Source organism: Phacochoerus africanus, chromosome 11 (genome assembly GCF_016906955.1).
Source record: "Phacochoerus africanus isolate WHEZ1 chromosome 11, ROS_Pafr_v1, whole genome shotgun sequence".
In the NCBI taxonomy this organism is placed as follows: domain Eukaryota; kingdom Metazoa; phylum Chordata; class Mammalia; order Artiodactyla; family Suidae; genus Phacochoerus; species Phacochoerus africanus.
This window is the reverse complement of record NC_062554.1, coordinates 39,130,899-39,150,978: the sequence shown is the minus strand read 5'-3', so window position 1 is coordinate 39,150,978 and position 20,080 is coordinate 39,130,899. Positions and strand designations below refer to the sequence as shown.

General features: G+C 50.7%; 2 protein-coding genes across 9 annotated transcripts in view; one reads left to right on the top strand and one right to left on the bottom strand.

The window, feature by feature from the left end:
- The window catches only part of PPP2R1B (protein phosphatase 2 scaffold subunit Abeta), a 37,939-nt gene extending 21,605 nt beyond the window's left edge, over positions 1–16,334 (top strand). Inside the window, exons 12-17 of one of the 6 annotated variants that reach the window (XM_047752115.1) lie at positions 756–910; positions 1,280–1,422; positions 2,555–2,646; positions 7,024–7,145; positions 15,145–15,223; positions 16,185–16,334. In XM_047752115.1, coding sequence (XP_047608071.1) covers positions 756–910; positions 1,280–1,422; positions 2,555–2,646; positions 7,024–7,145; positions 15,145–15,223; positions 16,185–16,216 — 623 coding nt within the window. In that variant the 3' untranslated portion in view covers positions 16,217–16,334. Of the gene's footprint in view, positions 1–755; positions 911–1,279; positions 1,423–2,554; positions 2,647–3,044; positions 5,525–5,750; positions 5,980–7,023; positions 7,150–15,144 lie in introns of those variants that run through there. The other 5 variants (XM_047752120.1, XM_047752116.1, XM_047752114.1 and 2 more) reach the window with 5 other exon arrangements.
- Positions 16,317–20,080, bottom strand: part of SIK2 (salt inducible kinase 2) — a 113,409-nt gene continuing 109,645 nt past the window's right edge. Inside the window, exon 15 of one of the 3 annotated variants that reach the window (XM_047752111.1) lies at positions 16,317–19,536. In XM_047752111.1, coding sequence (XP_047608067.1) covers positions 18,954–19,536 — 583 coding nt within the window. In that variant the 3' untranslated portion in view covers positions 16,317–18,953. Of the gene's footprint in view, positions 19,642–20,080 lie in introns of all 3 variants that reach the window. The other 2 variants (XM_047752112.1, XM_047752113.1) reach the window with 2 other exon arrangements.

Here is a 20,080-nt window from a genome sequence, read left to right as displayed (position 1 = left end):
CTGGAATAATCTTGCTGAAATAACGCACTGGTCATAGGGTCACAACTTTGCTTTAAGAACCCATCGTTGGTTTTCTTACAAAGTCTAAATTTAGCTTTATGATGCCTGGTGCTGTGGGTCCACCCAACTGTTCAGCCTTATAGCTTCACAAATTTTAGTTCTTCCTGTGGTCCCTGGGTAAATTTTTTTTGCCCTTTCCAGGAATTTCTCCCCTCTTCTCTCTACTTACACAAATCCTCCCTCATCTTTTTAAGGCCCAGTGCAAGGCCTTTCTTCCCTGCAGCCTTTCCAGAACTCCCTGTTCCCTGTCCTCTAACTCCTACAGCCCTCACATTTTTCCACACAGTTTTATGCTTCATTATACTCAGTCTTATGCCGCATGACTTCTTGGAGTGCATTAGCTTTCATTTCTCTGCTAGAGTGTGTGATCTGTGAGGGCAGCTGCCTTATGCATTCTTTCTGCAACACATAGCACATCGTTGGCACTCATGTTTGTTGTTAATTAATGGTACCTGTAACGAGCTCCTTATCTCCCTTTTTCTTAGACATACTATATACATTTTGAAACTGTAATAAGACCAAACCAGTATATTAGGAGTCGTAGCTGAGCGTGTTTGCCATCGTAGTCTGACTAATTCTGGAGTGTTTATGGAGTTTTATTTTTGGTCCGCCTTTGATGATGATGGAAGTAAAAGTAAGCTAGGTTATGCTTATGATATAAGCAACACGACAACATGTCCTTCCCTCTTCTGCAGTGTATGCCATCCGTGAAGCTGCCACCAACAACCTCATGAAACTAGTTCAGAAGTTTGGTACAGAGTGGGCCCAAAACACCATCGTTCCCAAGGTGTTAGTAATGGCCAATGATCCTAATTACTTACATAGAATGACCACTTTATTCTGCATTAATGTAAGTATTACATAGCTATTATTGCGAAGCTCAGATGTTAAAGCCATTATTCAGGACTTTATTTCTGAATCCTGAATATGTTGTCTTCTCTTCGGAATATGTTTCGTATACTGATTAATTTGGACAGTTAGGAGATGAGAGGAAGATGTCTGATTTTCAGTTTGAGTTAAAATCTATAGTCAGGTCAGCTGTGAATTCTGGTCTAATTCTGGGATTCTTTGCTACCTGTCTCCTTCATTCAGATGCTCAAAGTCGAAACATTTTCCTGTTGCCCGGTTACTTTCTTTTGGACATTAACTTACCTCTAGATTTTGGGGTATTGAAAAAAAAAAAAAGTGTTTTTATGTGCTGTCTTGTTTCTTTTTCTAGGTGCTGTCTGAAGCCTGTGGCCAGGAAATAACCACTAAGCAGATGCTGCCTATTGTATTGAAAATGGCCGGAGACCAAGTAGCAAATGTCCGATTCAACGTGGCCAAATCTCTACAGAAAATTGGACCAATTCTAGATACCGAGTAAGATTAAAAAGTAGATTTCAATTGTTATACCATATAGGCAGTAATAGCTAAAATTTGGTGATTTTTTTTTTTTTGTCTTTTTAAGGCCGCACCCACGGCATATGGAGGTTCCCAGGCTAGGGGTCGAATCAGAGCTGTAGCCACCGGCCTATGCCACAGCCGCAGCAACGCCAGATCCAAGCCTTGTCTTCGACCTACACCACAGGTCATGGTTCCTAGTTGGATTCATTTCCGCTATGCTATGATGGGAACTCCAAATTTGGTGATTTTTTTAGAAGTTCCCCTGTGGTGCAACAGGTTAAAGATCTGGTGTTGCCGCAGCTGTGGTACAGGTCACAACTGCAGCACAGGTTCAGTCCCTGGCCCAGGAACTTCTGCATGCCACAGATATGCGCCCCCCCCCAAAAAAAAATTCAGTGATTTTTCAGTTCACCTCAGATGTGGGTTTATTTGAAGTAAATAACAACAACCAGTTTTGAGGGTATCTATGCTGACTTTTATATTTAAGCTCTGTATAGGAGTTCCCATCTTGGCGCAGTGGTTAACGAATCCGACTAGGAACCATGAGGTTGCGGGTTCGATCCCTGCCCTTGCTCAGTGGGTTAACAATCCAGCGTTGCCGTGAGCTGTGGTGTAGGTCGCAGACGTGGCTTGGATCCTGCGTTGCTGTGGCTCTGGCGTAGGCCGGTGGCTACAGCTCCGATTCGACCCCTAGCCTGGGAACCCCCATATGCTGCGGGAGCGGCCCAAGAAATAGCAAAAAGACAAAAAAAAAAAAAAAAGGAAAACATTCTGCTAAGCTCTGTATATATGTAGATCATCGTCCCAAGCCAATTCTGCTGAGAATTTAAGAGATTATTTAGTACTTGTCAAATTTATATCATAGGTGTTTTAAAATTTATTTTTATTTATTTATTTTTATTACTCAAATGAATTTATCACATCTGTAGTTGTATAATGATCCTAACAATCCAATTTCACAGGGTTTCTATCCCACAGCCCAAGCACATCCCCCCACCCCCCTTAAAATTTCTTTTAAACTTTAAAAAATACTGTAGTCTATGTATACCATAAAGCATGTCTCTGGCCCAGGATACTGCCTTTCACAGATGATACCATTGGATTTTAGTGCTTTGCAGGAGGAAGTTAAGCCGGTACTACAGAAGCTAGGCCAAGATGAAGACATGGATGTCAAGTACTTTGCACAGGAAGCTATAAGTGGTATGTCTCTCTGTTTGCCGCCTTCCAGCTTTTGCTTTGGCTAACAGGGTGCGAGTGACGTTAAGTGGGCCAGGTGTTGAGGGGAGGTGGGCTCCTGGGATACTCGTCTTCTCTTCAGGTAGCCCTCTTGGCTCACCACCAAGCAGGCCGTTTTCTCAGTTCCCTATGTCTGGGGCTGGATAGGGGTATGATTCTTACTGGTAAGAAGAGTTTTTTGGTTGGTTTTTAATCAGTTTTTATAGAGTTTAATTTTTGATTAGTCTGGCCGAGTAAAGAAACTGACCATAGTGAGAAGCTCAGTCTTACGCTTTTGGCTCATTGTTGTTGTGCTTAATATTCGCTTAGATAGTTCATGAACTTTCTGTACCACTAACTTGATTTTGTTTGGAATTTTCCAGTGCTTGCGTTGGCATAATGAGGAACAGGCGGGAAAAGACTTTACTAAATTCTTATCACAGATTTCTAGTCAATGTGTTCTTAAACTGGGTGGAGAAAAAAATGGAAAACCTTCAAGACCTCGTCTGAGCAAATGGCAACAACTTACAAGATCAAATTTCAGTGACTTGATTCTTTCTAAAGATGAAATGGGATTGTTTTTTACTTGTCTTCCTTGTTGGGATAATTATATTTAAACCATTCTTATTGTTTGTGACAAATGCCTAACACTTGGTACAGTCATTTCTCACCTGTCTCCTAATGATTTATCTAGCACCATCTGGGCTCCTGCAGCCTCATTGTTTAATCAGGCCCCAGCCACTTAATATTCCTGACCAAGTCTGGATAGATTTGGACCCAGATGTGGGTCGGAGTGATTCTCTTGATGTTTACATGTATCTCTGTGTCTCCATCATTCCAAAGTTAAATGTACATGGTTTAGAATAACTGATTTTGTAAACACTCTACTTGGGAGACACATCGAGTGTTAACTGTAGTGGAAGCTCTTTGTTCCAGGATAGTGATGGTCTGCATCGGTTTCTCACATGAAAGGAAATGTGGAAGCTCAGGGTTCAGGTGTTGGTTGTTTTGGTTTTTCTTTGCTCAATTTTGATTGTAATCATGTCATTCAGAAACTTGAAGTGCAGATGCATCATGCTGCTAACACGTGATGTTGAGACCTCACTCAATTCCTGCAGCTCCTCACCGTGACTGCATTCTGAAATACTTCTCTCTCTCCCCCCGGAGATACTTACAATGTAGTGCCTCCTGCTAAGCAGTGGTTCTCCTGTTTGATCGTAAGATTCCAGTTCTGTCTCTACTGAGTGAAGAAACCACGGGTCTAATACAGTGAGCGTTTCCTGCTCTTTACCGGGTTCTGCCTGCGGCCCTGTGGACATTTGTTCCTTGCTACGTTGCACTTCAGTACCTTTCCAGACTGAAGTTTCATTACTAATGTTTTGGTATGACTGATGCTGGAATCTTATCATTTGAAATTTTTTTTTTTTTTTTAACTTTTACAGTAAAACCTCATTAATTCCTCCTGGAATTGAAGATAATGAATTAAGCTGAAGGGTTTGCTGAAGCAAATTAATAGTATGTAAGGAGGCCTGTTGTGTCTGAACTACTTAAATAATTTTAACACTTTTTAAAAGCACCCTTTTAAGAGTTCCCCGGTGGTCACCACTGCAGCCCAGGTTCAATCCCTGGTCTGGGAACTGGTATCCCACATCAGGCCACCACATGCTGCAGCCAAAAAAAAAAAAAAAAAAAATCACCCTTTTACCAGCTGATGTGCCAGTTACTAATCACTCATTTCAGTTATATTAATATACCCTCCATGAGGATATTTATGAGGCCACGCCTTTTTTTAGATGCTTTCCATTTACTCTTTATCCCTGACATTTGTATCTGTGTATTTCATGGAGAATTTAAGTGTTTTTTCTTTTAAATTTATGAACAATTTGCAGCTAATCAACCTGACCTTGTCCCTAATGAATTTTTAATTGATGAGGTTTTATTGTAGCTTATTCTTCTCTCAGTGCATCTTGCTGCGTCAGTTAGCTTGTTTCCATTTTGGTTTTCTAATAGTTTCTTTCATTCACAGTCTCTTAAAGCCAATGAGCCCCATTCTGTTTTGTGAAGGTCCAAAGAGTCCTAGAAAACCTTTGATATTAAACCATTTCATAAAACCAAATTTGACCAAATACTTTAAAGTTTGTCTTACCTTAGAAAAACAGAACATTTTAAGTCTCTGCCTGCATTTAAAACTGCCATACTACCTTATAGTAAGTTTCTATTTTATTACTTTTGGGCTAAGGATTAAATATTTTCCCAGGAAAAATATTTTATGTTCTTGTTTTAGTATCTTAAACTACTATGCTGTAAACAGTGTTAGTTTCACGGTCTTTTTGGTTTTTTATTGCCTGCAGGTTTATGTTCTTCATTGACTTTCATATTCGAGAGGGTGTTGTCTTGATTGAAACAGATTTGCACAACCATCGCATTTCCATTCCTCTGGTTGGAAATGGCACTGGTTTGGGGATAGACCTTTAAATGCCCTTGTGGCCCCCCTGGGGAGCGCTGTGCCTGAACCTCCTCCCTAAGACTGTGCTGAGGGGGAGACGGAGCTCAGGCTTCCTCAGTGCATTAGGGAGCCCATCGGGGCCCTGTCTCTTTGGGTGACCCTGTAGGGACATCATTGTTTTTTTCTGACTCAAACAATAGGGAATCCCTTCTGTTACTCCTCAAGGGATTGTTCTTTGCCTCACAACGTGGTCATTTTCTCCCTGGATTAGTTTCCCTGTCTTGATTTCACTGGAATGTAAGCTCCAGACGCTCTGGAAGGGCAGGGATTTTTGTCAGTTTTGTCTTCCAGTGTATCACCAGCGCCTGGGTCAGAGTCTGCTGTACGTAGGTGCTCAATAAAAGTGTGTTCAATGAATTTCTAAAATCTGTCCTCTGGTGTGTTGTGTGCGTGGAATAAGTCCCCCAAGGTACCAGACTGCCGCTCATTCTCCTGGTGACACAGCGGAAGGACTTCACTGCTCTAAGAAACAAGATTCCTGTGGCCCTTCTCCAGTCCCCGTCTTAGGCAAGAGCTCCGCTCGGATTGTCCGTTGCCGGAGCTTCTCATCCTAGGCGGTTGACATCAGTTGTTTGGTTGACAGGAAACATGAAGCAGAGACAGACGTCCAGCCTCACGCCCATAAACGTCTCGCCAGCAGCGGAAATCTCACCTTCGTGTTTCTGCAGTGCGCCGGGGGGTAGGGTGTGTGGTTTATCCCCCGTAGGTTAAGAAACTAGATCTTGTTTCTCTGTGCTGCCATGAAGATAGGAAACCTGAAGATGTATTCTGTTCCCTAAGAATAAACAGGTTCATGTGAGTTTTCTAATGAGGCTTTGTTGAAATAGTAGCCTTGAGCTCACACAAATACCGCAGCATGGCCCCTGGGATCCAAGGCCCTGGGGGTCTTTACTGGTGGCTTGTCCTGACTTGACAGCGACAGCAGCCTGACCTTTGAGCTGTCTTACCTGGGCACCCAGGATATCTGCATGGGCCTCCAAGGAGATGAGACGTGTCATTCCTGACCCAGCGGCCAGGCTATGGCAACACGACTTGTAATTTTATTCATCACATTAGGAATCTGGTGCTTTCTTGTGGAAATCGCCTTGGTTCCCCCCAGCTCCACCGGGGGATGGCAGGACAGACAGGGTAGCAAACTAGTTGGGTGCTTGTCCCATCCTCTTGCCCATCCCTTAAATTCCTCTGACACTTTTTCCTTGCGGCGCTCTTGTCCTAAGAGCCTCCTGTTTCTGCGCTGCCTGGAAGCGGGCGCTCTCACCTTGTTCTCCTTGGTTTAACAATGAGGCGATTGTGGTCTGACGTTATGTAACCGTTTCCCTCTGATTCTCTCCTATTCCTGTTTCCATCCAGTTCTTTGCTCCTCTTTCCTGTTCACGCACATGTCTCCAGTCTTTTTTTTTTTTGTACCTAGAATAGTCTCACTATTCCCTGTTTGCCTCCACGGGCCTGCTGTTTCCAGGAAATTACATAATGTTCAGTTGAGATGGAAATCTTCTGGAGGATGAAGAGAGTTTAATTACTCATTGGGTAGAAAAGCCAAGTCATTTCTTTATTCAGAGTTGTCCTCTTACACTGATACCATCACTTCTCAAAGGAGCCAGGTCTCTTCTGTCTGGCAGGGGCTCCTTAGGCTGTCAGTGACCCAGATGGGGGAGCACCCGGCTGGCACCACAGGCCCGAGGGGGTGGCCTCGCCGTGGCTCTGGAGGAAGAGACACCTTCGGTCAGGTCCTGGGGTGAACCGCTCTCTGCACAGAGGCCCACGTGCTCCTCCACTGCGGTGCTGGGACACGCAGGGGGGCTAAGGGGGACGTGGCCTGGTCAGGGACAGTTACAGTGCCGCTGTCTGTATTCCAGTGGTGGCCCAAAGGCTGAGAAAGCTAGATTTTCCCGTGAAGGACAGCGAAGCGCCCAGCGCCCCTGGGGCTGACAAGAACCACTTCCCGAGACCCAGAGGGCCTGGAGAGGACGCCGGTGAGGTAAGTGCGCACACGGTGGCCGCGCTCCTTCCCTGGGGAGGGCCGAGGGCCGGCGGCTGGCCTGTGGCTGCGGCGCTCCAGCCTCTCTTGCCTCTCCCTCGGGGTGATCAAGCGTTCAGGGCCAAGAGTAGATTTTTCAAGCCCATGGGTCTGTTTCTTGTCCTTGGTTTGGGACCGCTTTCCCTGGAGGGGCCAGCTTGCCAGTGCTGTCACTCCTGTGGCCTGAGGTCTGTCCGCGCCCCCGACGTGGCTGACAGTGGCTGGTGAAGAGTTGCCTGTTGAGACGGGCTGCTCTCACTGAAGAGACACTTCTCTGCTACAATTCCTCTTGGGTGGACAACGGGCTGCTCTCACTGAAGAGACACTTCTCTGCTACGATTCCTCTTGGGTGGTCACGTCCATTCAGTTTTACTGGGTAATAGTCTGAATGTTTTACAAGCCCCGCTTGATGCAGCTCTGGAGGAGGTGTGCCAGGGTTCAAGTTCAGTGAAGCTGGTGCCGGTCGTTGTCCTGGGGCTGTTTGTTAGGAGGGTGATTTACGACTTACATGTATGTTCAGAAAAGCGGTGCAGAGGCTCCCAGTTGTCTGGTGCTGATGTCAGGCTGCATTTAGTTTATTGGGGAGATAATGGCATTCTTGCACCCGCTCCATTGGGTTTGTTTGGTGAAGATTCTAGCATCAAAAAATTTGTCTTAATCTCTATGGCTTTTCCTTCATTTTTTGTGAACTGGGGACCTGAGAACCTTTTCCTGTTGTCCAGGCCCCGAACCGCAGTCTTTCATCCTAGAATGTTCCTTCCTTTCATCCTTTCTGCCGTGTTGAACCCTGTTCTCCCAGGGCTGGTGGCTCCCGGCTGTTCCTGCAGTGGCTGCCCTGCGGAGGAAGCGCTGGGGTGACAGTGCTGCTCCCAGCCTCAGCTCCCCTGAGCCCTTGGCGTCCTTACCTCCGTGTCACAGAACTTGGCCTCAGGGGAGGCATTGTGGTGGAATGAATTAGAGCAATAGTTGCACATTTTTTCAGGCCTAAGCCACAGATGTCCTTGGGAAGAAAGGAGTTATGTTTTCCTACAAATTCAGGGTCAACTGGCCCTGTCATTCAATGCACAGTTTGCCTCTGACTTGCACGTGGAAGAGTTGAGGCGACCCCTCCAGGGCCGACTTGCTTAAGTCTGGGGGGCCCCTGATGGCCACTACCTGGGGAAGGAGTCTTAGGTGCCCTTCCTTGAGCCTAGAGCCTTGGTACCTGTGCAGGCGCCTTGTCAGGCACTTGGCAAAACCTCACTTAATCCTTGCCACAGCCCAGTGTGGTGGGTGCTGGCCCCTCTGTTTCTCAGGTGTTCCAGGACCTCACCACAGCTCTGTTGTGTCTCCCCGGGGGTCTTTTCCTGCAGTGGAGGCCTGGCAGTGCTAGCTGCTGAGGCTGCAGATCACATAACTCAGAAAAATCCCCTGCCCCGTGACTCAGGGAGCCTGCGTTTGTTTCACTTAAGGAAAATGACTCCAGGGTGACATGGAAAGGGAATTGGCTGTTGCCAGGCAGGGCCCTGCGTGTCAGGGGCCAGCAGCCAAGTGAGTGATCCAGGAAGTCATCCAATTGCAAACCAGAAATTGTTCTTAACCCCTTACTCACGGTCTCGGCACAGCACGTTCACGCATCTGCCTGACCAGGGTCGGAGTGAATGGACCCCGCGGCCCAGAGCCTGGGAGCTGCCCCCGAGCCCGCTGGCCTCTGGCCCTGCAGGTGCCCTTTGACGTCAGGGCTTAGGGCCTGCCACTTGGTCCAGGAGAGGTTGGCCCCGGGGGTGAGAACCAGGTCCTCTGGTGCTGAAGGGTGCCAGCCTGGTGCCTCCCAGTCTGGCCCTTGGTGTCTGAGGCAGTCTGCGCTCTGGATGTTGCCTGTGCCCCCGACGTGGGACCTGCCGGCCAGCAGCGCGGCAGCCTCGTGCTTCCTGCTGACCCTGTGTCCGCTCAGCGCTCATTCCTGGTGGCAGCCGGGCGGTCCTCCCTCCCAGCCCGGCGGGTGCTCTCCCGGATGGTCCGCCGGCTGCGCTCTGTCAGGCAAGGGTTAACAGAGGATTTGTTTATTGAATCACGAAGTAGCTGTCACATGATTTTAATCAAAACACCATTTCCCTGACAACAGTGATGTCAGGCTTGTTATTGCAGGAAGAAGCAGCTGGGAGGACAGTCGGGCTCCGTCGAGCTGGGCTTGGAGACTGAAGTCAAGTGAAGCATCTTAAGTAGTGGCCGCAGGAGCGGATGCGCCGAATGTGCCCTCCCCTCCCTCTCTGTCCCACCGTCTGCCCCGCATCCCCTGCCTCCGCTGAGGTGGCACCTCTTGCATCCCTTGCTCCTTCTACCCTTGTTTCCCCTTCTCGGCTCTGCAGTGTTCTACTAGGATCTCTGCCTCTGCCTCTGGCACCTGTCCCCCTACATGTTCTAAAGCAGCATGTGCCCGTGAACCTGGCAGTTCAGCTCGCCTGAGGTGGGGGTCGTTCTGCAGCTTGGGAATCTTGGCTCTCTCTGCAGCCAGCTTCCCGGAAGAGGGGCTGCTTGTCTTGTCCTTTTCTCCTCAGAGCAGGTTAGGGGGCCCCGGTGCTGCCCAGGGGTTTCCAGGGCAGTTCCAAGGAGCTTGGCTGTGCCTGCCTAAGGCTAAGGGCTCTGTAAGGGCCAACCTTGGGGTCAGAGGATCGGTTTTCTTGAACCCAGAAAGGAGGCCCGAGTCCAGTGCAGCTGAGGCCTGACCACAGAGGCAGGGCCAGTGGAGTGGTGGCCTCAGGCTCTGGCTCCTCTCTGCCCTTCCCCGATGTGGGGGGTTGGGGACCAGGCCGTCCTCTACCCAGGAGCTTGGCTTAATAGTTGAGATGGATGGCAAAGGCCTCCTGGGTGGGGCAGGAATTCTCAGGGATGTTCTTTGATCTGCGGTACCCAGGGCTGGTGCTGCCCAGAACTCATCACTGAAAACGAAGAAATCCTGGGCAAAGTCGTTGGTTCTCAACCGGGAGCAGGTGCTCGGAATAGGACCCCCACCCTTAAAGTCTGTGAGGACGTTTCCCAGGCAGCAGGCAGCCATCTTGGGTCCAGTGCTGGGGGAGTCAAGAGTCAGAACAAGGCAGGCGGAGGTGAGGCACTGTGATGAGCCATCAGACGGAGTCCTCTGCGTGCTTTCTTGTTGAGGGCAGTGCGAGGCCAGGCCACGTTTGAATTTCACATAGAGCTGAATTTAAGTCAGCTAGTCCATGATCCCATGTTAGCATTGGGGCACGAGCCTTTGCAGTGGTTTGCCTAGGTTAGTGGCAGGGCTGGGAGTGGTGCCAGGGGCTGGGACTCTGCCAGAGGCTCCCTGCTGCCTCCTGGGCTGTCCCAACTGCAGAGAACGAGTGGGCCCCACCCTGCCTGGAGGGTCTTTCTGGGCAGAGTGGCTGTTCCAGGGGGTGGGTGGGGGAAGTTGGGCTCTGTTCTCCCAAACTCCTGGCCCAGCCCTTTTGTCTTTGGGGCCTCCTCCAGCTGCCTGTCTGCCTGCCCTTTGGCCCTCTTTGCTGGCACAGGAATCCTGATAAACACGGGCTTTTCTAGTGACCCGAGGGCAGTTGCAGTGGGCCGCAGACTGGGGTGGGCTGGCTGTGAACTCAGGCTCCCACGGCACATGCGCTTCTAGGAAAGGCCTCGGGCTGTCCTTGGGTTCGGTTGCCTCCCATTCCCCAGCTGGACAGGTGGTCCTGGCCCAATGATGGACTTACTCCTGAGGGCCACTGTCCTCCTCCTCCTCTTCCTCCCTCCTCCTCTCAAAGCCTGCCTTGGAGGGAGAGCAACTCGATCCTGCCTTTGAGCGGCTGGGTCCCTAGTACCTCTTTCTTCTGCGCCCGGATTTTCTGAGCTCTCTGCCCAGACAGTGCCTGGGGCCCAGCGGCAGGGGGAGTCAGCTTTCTGTGGTGCAGGGTCCTTCCTGCCTGCATCTGGGTTCTTTGCCTGGTGGCTCAGCCCTGTGGCTGCCTTGCCCCGGGCTGCAGACCAGCCCTGAGTCAGCGTGCCTAGGCAGGTCCCCAGAACTTTACCAAAGGGAGATTCCTCTGTCCCCCAGGGATAGTGGCAGCTGGTGGTCCAGGGAATCCTGCTGCATTGGTGGACTGGGACATTGTGTTAGTCGAATGGCTGGAGGCTCACAGCAAGCTCCCCGCTTGGCCTGGCCTGGTTTGGGGTTTGGCCTCAGTGATTTGTGGGGAACCTGCGTTGGAACAGGTATGCCAGTGATGGCTAGTATCTGAGGTGAGGGTCCAACCTCTTCACTTTTAAGTCAAGCCCAAGGGACACTGTCTCCTGAGGGACACTGCAGAGTATGAGCCCTGTGCAACGGTCTGTCCATCCGCTTGGCCTTGTCGGTTTTTTTAAGTGACATCACTGGGGCCAGAATGAGCTGGGCAGAGCAGCTGTTGCCTGTGCAGGTGACATTTATCTTGTAGCTGTGTGGCACTCAGGATTTAGTGCACAAAGCCCAGAACTCCCTCCCGTGGTGCCCTGGGGCTGCGGGCAGAGCAGGGAGGGTGCTCTCTCCCTCATCCGGGTCCACCCAGGGAGATGGCAGGTGGAGATGCTGATGCTTGGGGTGGAAACCTCCAACTCCACGAATGGGCCTTAGGGGGTTCAGGAACCACCTCCTCCCCTGGGATTACCTGTTTAAAGCTGTATGTCCGTGTACACATTTCCTAGGAAGAGGATCCAAAGCTTTTATCAGCATGTCAGAGGGATCTGAGCAACCTCAATTTCAGGGCTAGGGAGGTAGAAAGGAGCAGATGGCCCACAACTAGCGGTGATGGAGGCGGGCTCTGGTGAGTGGCACTGCGGACGCCGAGTTGCTTTGGAAGTGTGGGTGCTGCTGACAAGCTCTAGACCCCAGGTCGCCCTTGCCCCATTCTCCACCCTGCGCTAAGCCTTTGGCTCCCGAAGGCCACTGGACCAAAGGTTATTCTGGAGAATGTGAAGGTCAAGGGCTTGACTGGCTGCTAAACTTCTGTCCAGTTTCTGCTGGCAGGTCTGTTATTTTTGCCTGTACCTTGGACACTAGGGTTGTTTTTGGCAACAGAAAATCCAAATGATGGAGAAATTTGGTGGGAAAGGGGAAAAGTTTGCAAAACAGCATTATTGCAATTGAGTGCTTTTCCTAAAAAAAAAAAAAAAAAAAAGGCAGTTGAAACACAGTGTTGCTGAGTTCTTTGATAGCGCAACAGAGATAATGGCAGTTGGGGGGCAGGTCTGGAAAGGGTGCCGGGGCAGTGGGACGAGCGGGTGGAGCACGCTGCCCTCTCCCTGCCCGCGGCCGTCACTTCCAGGCCAGGCTGCCCCTCCCGCCCTGGCCGGCAGGTGGTCCCTTGGTTTGGGAGCAGTCTCCCGGCTCAACTGGAATGGTCTGACGGAAGCCAAAGCTTAAACTTGCTGCCAGAAAGTAGGATTTAATACTGCCCTTTCACTCAGGGTCTGGCACCCAAACAATTGTCAATGTGTGAGCGCGGCCCCGCAGGCCTCAGCAAACGGGCTCCCCGGCACCCGAGGGCCCTGGGCTGCTTCCTGTCCCCAGGAGGGGGCCAGAGTGTGTGTGTGTGTGGGGGGGGGTTGCATGTGTGCTGAAGCCCTGTGAGCCTTTTGCAGAGGTGTGCCATTGTCAGGGCCGGGGTCTTGCTGGCCCCGTTCCCACCCGGTGCCGTGCCGTGCCGCGCCGCTTGCTTGTCGTCGGGGAGCCCCCCAGGCCAGGCGCGCAGGCTGCGGCCAGTGGCGCTTCCGTCAGCGTCAGCGCTCTGCAGCAGCTCCCCGTCCGGGTGATTTCAGAGCAAGGTATTATTTACCCTGCTGACGTCAATGAGAACATATTATCCACTGTCCTTTTCTGCAGCTGAAATGAGCACCAGAGCTCAGGGAACACAGCCACCTTCCATACTTTTCAAAATTCCACCCGAGGCCCTATCTCACCCGCCTGACACTGACATTCATCTCACCCAGGCTCTTAGAAAACAAGTTGTTTTTATTTTAATTCAAGAGGGTTGGAAACATAAAAACAGTACAATTTCCTTGCAGAAAATTACCCTATTTAAATTACCATCTGATACAAAGATCATTTATTAAACTGCATTTTAGGCAATTTACTAACATTGAGTGACAGGTTACATTTTGATGTCTTTTTCACATTGGAGCTATTATGATTTGTACTCAATATACCAAAGCTATTGAACTCACCATTTTTTCTTAGTAATTAAAAAAAAAAAAAAGCACACAGAAAAAAATAACTGCAATTAATTTTATCAAAAGTAACTCTTTCACAAACCAAACATCCAGCAGAGACCACCCTCCTCCCTTCAGAAATAAGCAAATAATCTTGCCCTTTCTACAAAGTGCAAATCTCTCTGTATCACTTTTATGTCCTAAATTGCAGTTCCCAAAGAGAAGCCAACCTCCTTTTCTGTCTGGTTCTTTCCCCCCCTCAGAGATCTTGGTGGAGGCCGATTCCTTTCAGCGTCACTGGTGGGACGGTATCACCACGTGCATTTCCTTGGTTGAGCAAATCCTGAACAGATAGGCATCACACAGCCAGTGGCAAGTCCCAGTTATCTGTGTTTGCTAACGTAACACTATTCCGATCTGGGGTCATATTTTTCCAGGATGTTATTTTGTACTTCTATTTTTAAAGCTCCTCCCTACCCACCCACTTTGCCTCTGAAAAGACAAAAGTATGCAATCGAAGTGTGTGTGTTTTTTATTTTTTTTAACCCGAAAAAAAGTGCCTGATCAGGTGCCCACTTCTCCCTGGTGGGCCTTAACTGTAAAGACTTTACACCCCTCTCAAGGAATGACCTGAGTTCCCAATTCTTCCCCTAGCCGCCCCCCGCCCCGCCCCGCCCCGTGGTTGTGTCTGTTGGCCTGCAGTGGTGGCCAGAGCAATATAATTTGGCCCCTTGGCAATCAGGTGTGTTCTTGTAGCACTTACTTCTGTAGGAAATAACTGCACTGGGTAACGTGCAGAAACGAGTCCTCTTCGATATGAACCCAAGCCTTGGGTCAACCGGAGCCTAGAAGAATGGCCATCTGAGCTGCCGCTTTAGTCTCATGCACGCAGGGTCGCCTGAAAACTGCAGCTGTTACCTGGAGGCCACCTCTTCCCCCCAAGCCAGGCAGCTGGCAAGTGGGAATAAGGTTTTGGGGACAGCGCATTCACCCAGTGCTTCACCAAGATGGGGCCTTTGTTTATACAGCCGTTTGCTCATGAAGAGAGTCAACTGCTGCTACCCGGGAGCAGAAAGCCAGAAAACCCAGGAGCTTGTCTGCGCTCCTCCACTCGTGAGCCCTGTGGCCAGGACAAGTCACATCCCTTCCCAGAGCTTTGGTTTCCTCGGCTCTGAACATGAGGGCTGTCTGCTCCCTAATTTCAAGAGTATTGTTGTGAGGACTAGAAGAGATTACTTGTGAAAGCGCTTAGTAAATGAACGTACGAATAGAAGCTGTTTGGACGAACAAGCTGAGTTATCTGGGCAGGAACCAGCAAACCCATCACTGGCTGTGGGCAGGGCTGCTGCCTTTCAACATCTTTGCCATGGTAGGTGCCTGACTCTGCCCAGATGAGATGCGGACATAGACGGTGGGATGACTCGGCAGCTGGGAGCCTTCTGGAACAGGCCTGGCTGCCTTAATGGGGCGAAATGGTAAAACAGAGGTGAGGGGGCTTTGAGAATAGGGAAGCAGGGGGGCCCCCGGGGCGCGAGCTGAGGGTCAGAGCTGGGGTCAGTCTCTTCCCTGGGACTACCACCGAACCTGCCAGAAGGGCCATGTAAAACTGTTACGGTTTTCCTCGTCCGGTTTAGAAAGAGGGGCAGAGGACACTGCTCTCGTCTTGCACACATCACTCTGAAGAGAAGTTCTGTAAAAATCTCCAGAAGCAACGAGATGCTCAAAGATCCCTGTCTACACAGTGACTCCAGCTTACTAGCTGTTCTCCACTTTCCCCTCTGATGTCCAGGCACACAGACCGAGCGGCGCGGGTGGCTTCCGAGGAGGCAGCAAAAGCAGCCCAGCCGAGGGGTCCAGATGCAGCCAAGGTCAGCCCTGGCACACGGGCCCCACAGCCACTCACTGGGACCGCTGTTGTCACGTGACCCTCCGTGTTGTCTCAGAGGAGGAGGAATGTGAAGAACTTTCTGGAGTGTGATTGTCCTTTAGGCAACAGGGAGCTTAAGCATAACCACCGACACAGGTTTTTAAATGTAATCCGGAGCTGCAAATCCCCACCCCAACCCAGAGCCCAGTGTTTCCCTGGAGCTTGACCGGAGGTGGGCAGACCCTGCAAAGGAAACCATTCATTCTTCATGTCCAGGTGTGGGGCCTGCCCGGGGCTGCTCTGAGCAGTCTGCCCCCGGACCCCTGACCCGCCAGAACGAGGTTGCTGCCTTTCTCCTGTCCTTGTTTCTGGCTGGCCAGCAGTCACTCTCCAGCTGAGAATACACCCTGCTTCCCAACTCTTCACAATTAGGCAGAACTCATCTCTCCCAGAGCGCCCCCTTTCAGGGGGCAGAGAGGAAGAGGCCAGTGCCACCATGAGTCACTTCTGCAGAGGGTGACACTCCCACGAGGTGGTCCCCCCTTCGCCACAGGGCACCGGCCCCCCATTCCTCTGAGGGGGGAATGGTCCCGTCCCAGGCCCCTGCCTGACTGACTCAGGACACGGCTCAGACACTCGGGGGTTCTTTATTTCTGAGGAAGAAAGGGACTCTGACCTTCTCTTTCCTGGGAGGCAAAGTCTGATGCAGAAAGAAAGGAGTCCTTTAGTTCCATCTCCTTGTCCTCCGTGGTGGGCCCGGACGCTTCCCCGACGTGGGGAACGGCAGGGTGGTCGGGGTGGAGACCCTTCTGCCTCCTCTCTGTTCCCAAGGCAGCAAGAGGGCAGTGCGGGCCTGGGTGGCGCAGAGGTGGCAGGTGGCTGGGGACCGTCAGGGGGGCTCACAGTTTCGGGCGGGACACCCACCCTGTCTGTTGTGCTAACGGGCTCTGTCTGCCTTACAGGGACCAGCATACCAGCTGCATGTCAATACTAGAGACACACCTGCCCAACTGGAAACTGCAGAACGAGTGCATTTTTCCCAAAGCAGAGACTAAAACCCCTGGATTTAAAAAAAAACAAAAACATAAACAAAATAAAGTACCACACATATTGCACTTTTTGCTGAATGACATTTTTACCTCACGTTCATCTCACCAAAGTCTCTTCAGAGGAGCCTGGTTTACAAGATCATAAAGCTCAAGGGTATCATACAGTAGTGTACACACCGCTCATGGGAAACAGACCGGAAAGCAAGTCAGTATTTCAGAGGACCTCTCATAAAAAGCGTAGTACTAAGCCTTCTTAGTGTTACTTTCGTATTTGTGAAGAGAAAACCGCTCGGAGGTGCACACAGGTCCCTAGTCAGGGGTCAGAGCAACGGGGATGACCAGACGGGGCGGGAAACGCCTGACTGGCCAACAGAACCAGTCTCCTCTCACCGTGAGCTTGCATCTCAGCGAATACAGATGGTTAGGGAATCCCTTGATTTCTGCTTCGAGTAAAGGAGAAAAGCAAACGGCAGCTTCCAACACAGTCCAACAGGGCTCACGCTGTTCCCCAGGTGAGGGCCTGCCCTGCGGTGTGTGGGTCCCCCGCCCCAGGGTGTGCCCCGTGTCCATCTCCCGGCCTTGAACCCCCACATCCTCCCCGCTGCTTCATCTGTCAGCTTTCCTGGGCTAAGTGGCCCGGGGCCCCGTGGGCAGCAGCCTCTATGTCCACCTGTAGCTCAGCCATTCCTGCGACTCTGAAATGAGCTGGTAGGCATTTTAATTTCATAAGTATTATAGCGCTTCTGTAGAATATTCTGGGAAAACATCCTTTAGTCTAAACAAACCAAGCCCTATTTTATAACTGGCTTATTTTGCAAAGACTTAAAACAGATTAGACATCTTAATGAAAGGATCTCTTACGTGATGTCTCTTTCACGCAATCATCCATCTTAAGCATGAGGAGGAATAAAGAGACCAAAGAAGGAACCTGACTCTTCCTGGATCCTTGCTGCATGCTGTCAAATCACAAAAGCGCGTCCTCAACACCACCCTTTCTTGCTCACAGCCAGAGCGCAGCCCCAAGCCAGGGCCTCTGCGGCGCGTCCTCGAGCCAGAACAGAACTCCTTAGACCTTCCACGCTTCTCCTCACCTGCCTGGACACGTACTACAAAGAGGAAAGGCAACTTAAAGGTGTTTTCTAGATGCAGCATCAGTGTAGTATCTCTCTTCTTTGTGCTTTAAGGAAGATGCTTTGTGCTTCACGCATTCGTCTGCTGACAGGACAAGCCATCCGAAAGGACCGAAACAAGAGTCTTTGTAAATAATACTGAATTTGTAACACTCGGATGTCCCTGTCCAAACGACAGGTGATTCATCCCTTCTAGGGATACCGTCAACTAGCAGTAGCATCCATTGTGTACTTACTCTGATGACTGAATTGTAAGGGTTAAGTTTTTCTAGTAATATCACGTGTTTGGCAGATGATCTGCTTAAATGGTTAACACATCTGTGGTTTTTTGAATATTGCTGTAATACTTGAACATTTCATTACAAGTCAGAACTCTAAGGAAATTAAGGATGTAATTCCCACATGGTGGAAACAGACTCTGAAGTGACTTTGGATTTAGCATCGACATAAATGGAAAACTGTTGGTTTCTACAGAAAAGAAATCATTAAAGCATGATCTGGGGGGAAAAGGCACAGCACTACCACTTCACATGGGAGATAAAAGTTCATTTTCCTCGTCCTTAAGATTTCTAAGCCCTATATGAAACTGTCCGGATATACACAGCTCAGTAAACGACCAGCAACATCTAGGGTAAAGTCAAAGTAGTCATTACATTTAAAAGAGACGCCAGGTCCTCGAAAAAACAACGGCCCCAAACCAGAAGTCTCAGGGGAAGATGTGCGGGAAGAGCCCGCCTTCCCTGGCCCAGGGCTGCTGCTCTCGGTGGGTTCTTGAGTTTCCTGCCCCTGGTCTCCACCGCAGTATGTCTCTCAGTTCCACTGGCGACGTCTTTGGAGCCCTGAGGACACTCTGTACCCCAGGGCACTGTCCGAAGAGGTCTGTCACCTGTTCTCAGGTGAAGGCGACTGCCAGTCTCAGGGGTCAGTACCCACTGTTATCTAGTGGCCCCTGAAACAAAGCTTTCGCTCTAACGCTTTGCAGTGGTCTTGGGGACAACTTGCATCAGCAGCTCAGAACTTACAATTCAATGACAAAGTACAGCTTTCCTTTATTTCCTGTGCATCACATTTCAATATGTATTCTTGATTTGCCTTTAAGGAGCATGCTATTGCTTGGCTTCAGTGAAAAATATATTGCCTTTTTTGGGGGGAGGGGGTGCTACGTGTCATGGCACACATTTGTTCCTGTTTTCACCAAGGTTCCCTCGATAATGAATTGATAACAGTTCGACGTAAAACCTAGGTCTGGATATCCACTTCTTACAAAAACTTTTGTTGGTTCCTCTGATGAGTGCTCGCTCCACCTGACCTGAGGGCACAAGCTGCAGCCTAAAACTATGGTCCAGCACTTGCCACAGAAAACCGTGGTGGGACGGCCAGGAAGGAGGTGAGAGCCACCGGACAAGGCCCTCGGATGCCAGTTGGGCGACTTGATTTTTTTTCCCCCACTAGGGAAAGGGCAGGAAAATGAGCTTCAAATTTAAAAGGCTGGAGTAAAAATAGAAATCCACACTCTTTCTTCACCTGAGCCGCCTCACTTCCTGTGCTGAGGTTAGTTCACCAGGACGCAGCCGCCGTGCGGGGGGTCCACGGCTTCTAGCATTTCGCAATCGAAGAGTCCAGGGGGCTCGGAGAGGGCCAGCGGGTGGTAGCCAGAGGGGGCCTCCTGCGGTCCGGAGCTCCTGGGACGGTCCGGCGCTGCCACGCCGCTCTGCGGGGCTCCATCCAGGGGGTAGGGACCGGGAGCGGGGAAGTCCGGCTCAGGGGAGGCCGCGCCCGGCAGCTCGCAAGTCTGATAGGAGAACGGTAGGGGCGCCGGGGCGGCGCCCGACGGCGGAGCGGGCGGCGGGGGCAGGGGCAGTGGAGGTGCGGCCCGAGGGCCCGACGAGGAGGGCAGGGGCGGCAGCCGCATCTCCGGGTACTGGCCGAGGAAAGGGCTGTACTGCATCTGCTCGGGGCCGGGCTCCAGGACCGGGCTCAGGGGCGGGGGGAGGCCGAAGGGCGGCGGCTGCGACGGCGGGGGCGGCTCCTGGTGGGGAAGGGGCTGTGGGTACGAGCGTTCTGCTATCTGCATCTGATTAAAATATGCCTGCAGCTGAGACTGTTTCTGGAGGAAGAGCCGCTTCTGTTGGAGTCTAAGTTGGCAATAACCAAAAGAAAGAATTTTAACTCTTCTTCAGTGACGGCAATTTTAACGTAAATCCAGTATCAGGCATTAGCGTCCGTCCTCCCACGTCTCTCTTTCCCACGGCAGGAAGAAAAAAAAAGGGGGGGGGGGTAGGAACCAGTCGGGTTTGGTTTCCTAAACCCAGTCTTGCTTTCTGTCCCCCCATTCCGACCAGTCCCTCAGTGCTCAAGGGAACACGAATTCCTTTTCTCTAAGACTCAAGATTTTCCTCCCTAGGAAGCAAGAGGCAGATTTCCCACCTGGAGGGTTTTGAAGTGGGGGGTGACACCCTGGTCTCTGGGGGGTGTCCGTACGTTGATGGATTAGGACACTTCTACCTTGGCCAACATGCTTCTACTTGTGAGGCCTGGGGGCACAAATTACGAAGGGGGAGGACAGAGCCCTTCTCTGCAGTGTAACCCACTTAAATCCTGAACGTGTGGCCTATTCATAAGCCAAAGGGGAAATGCTAGAAGAAAGGAAAACAAAGCCCATTTAGGGCTGCTAGTCCC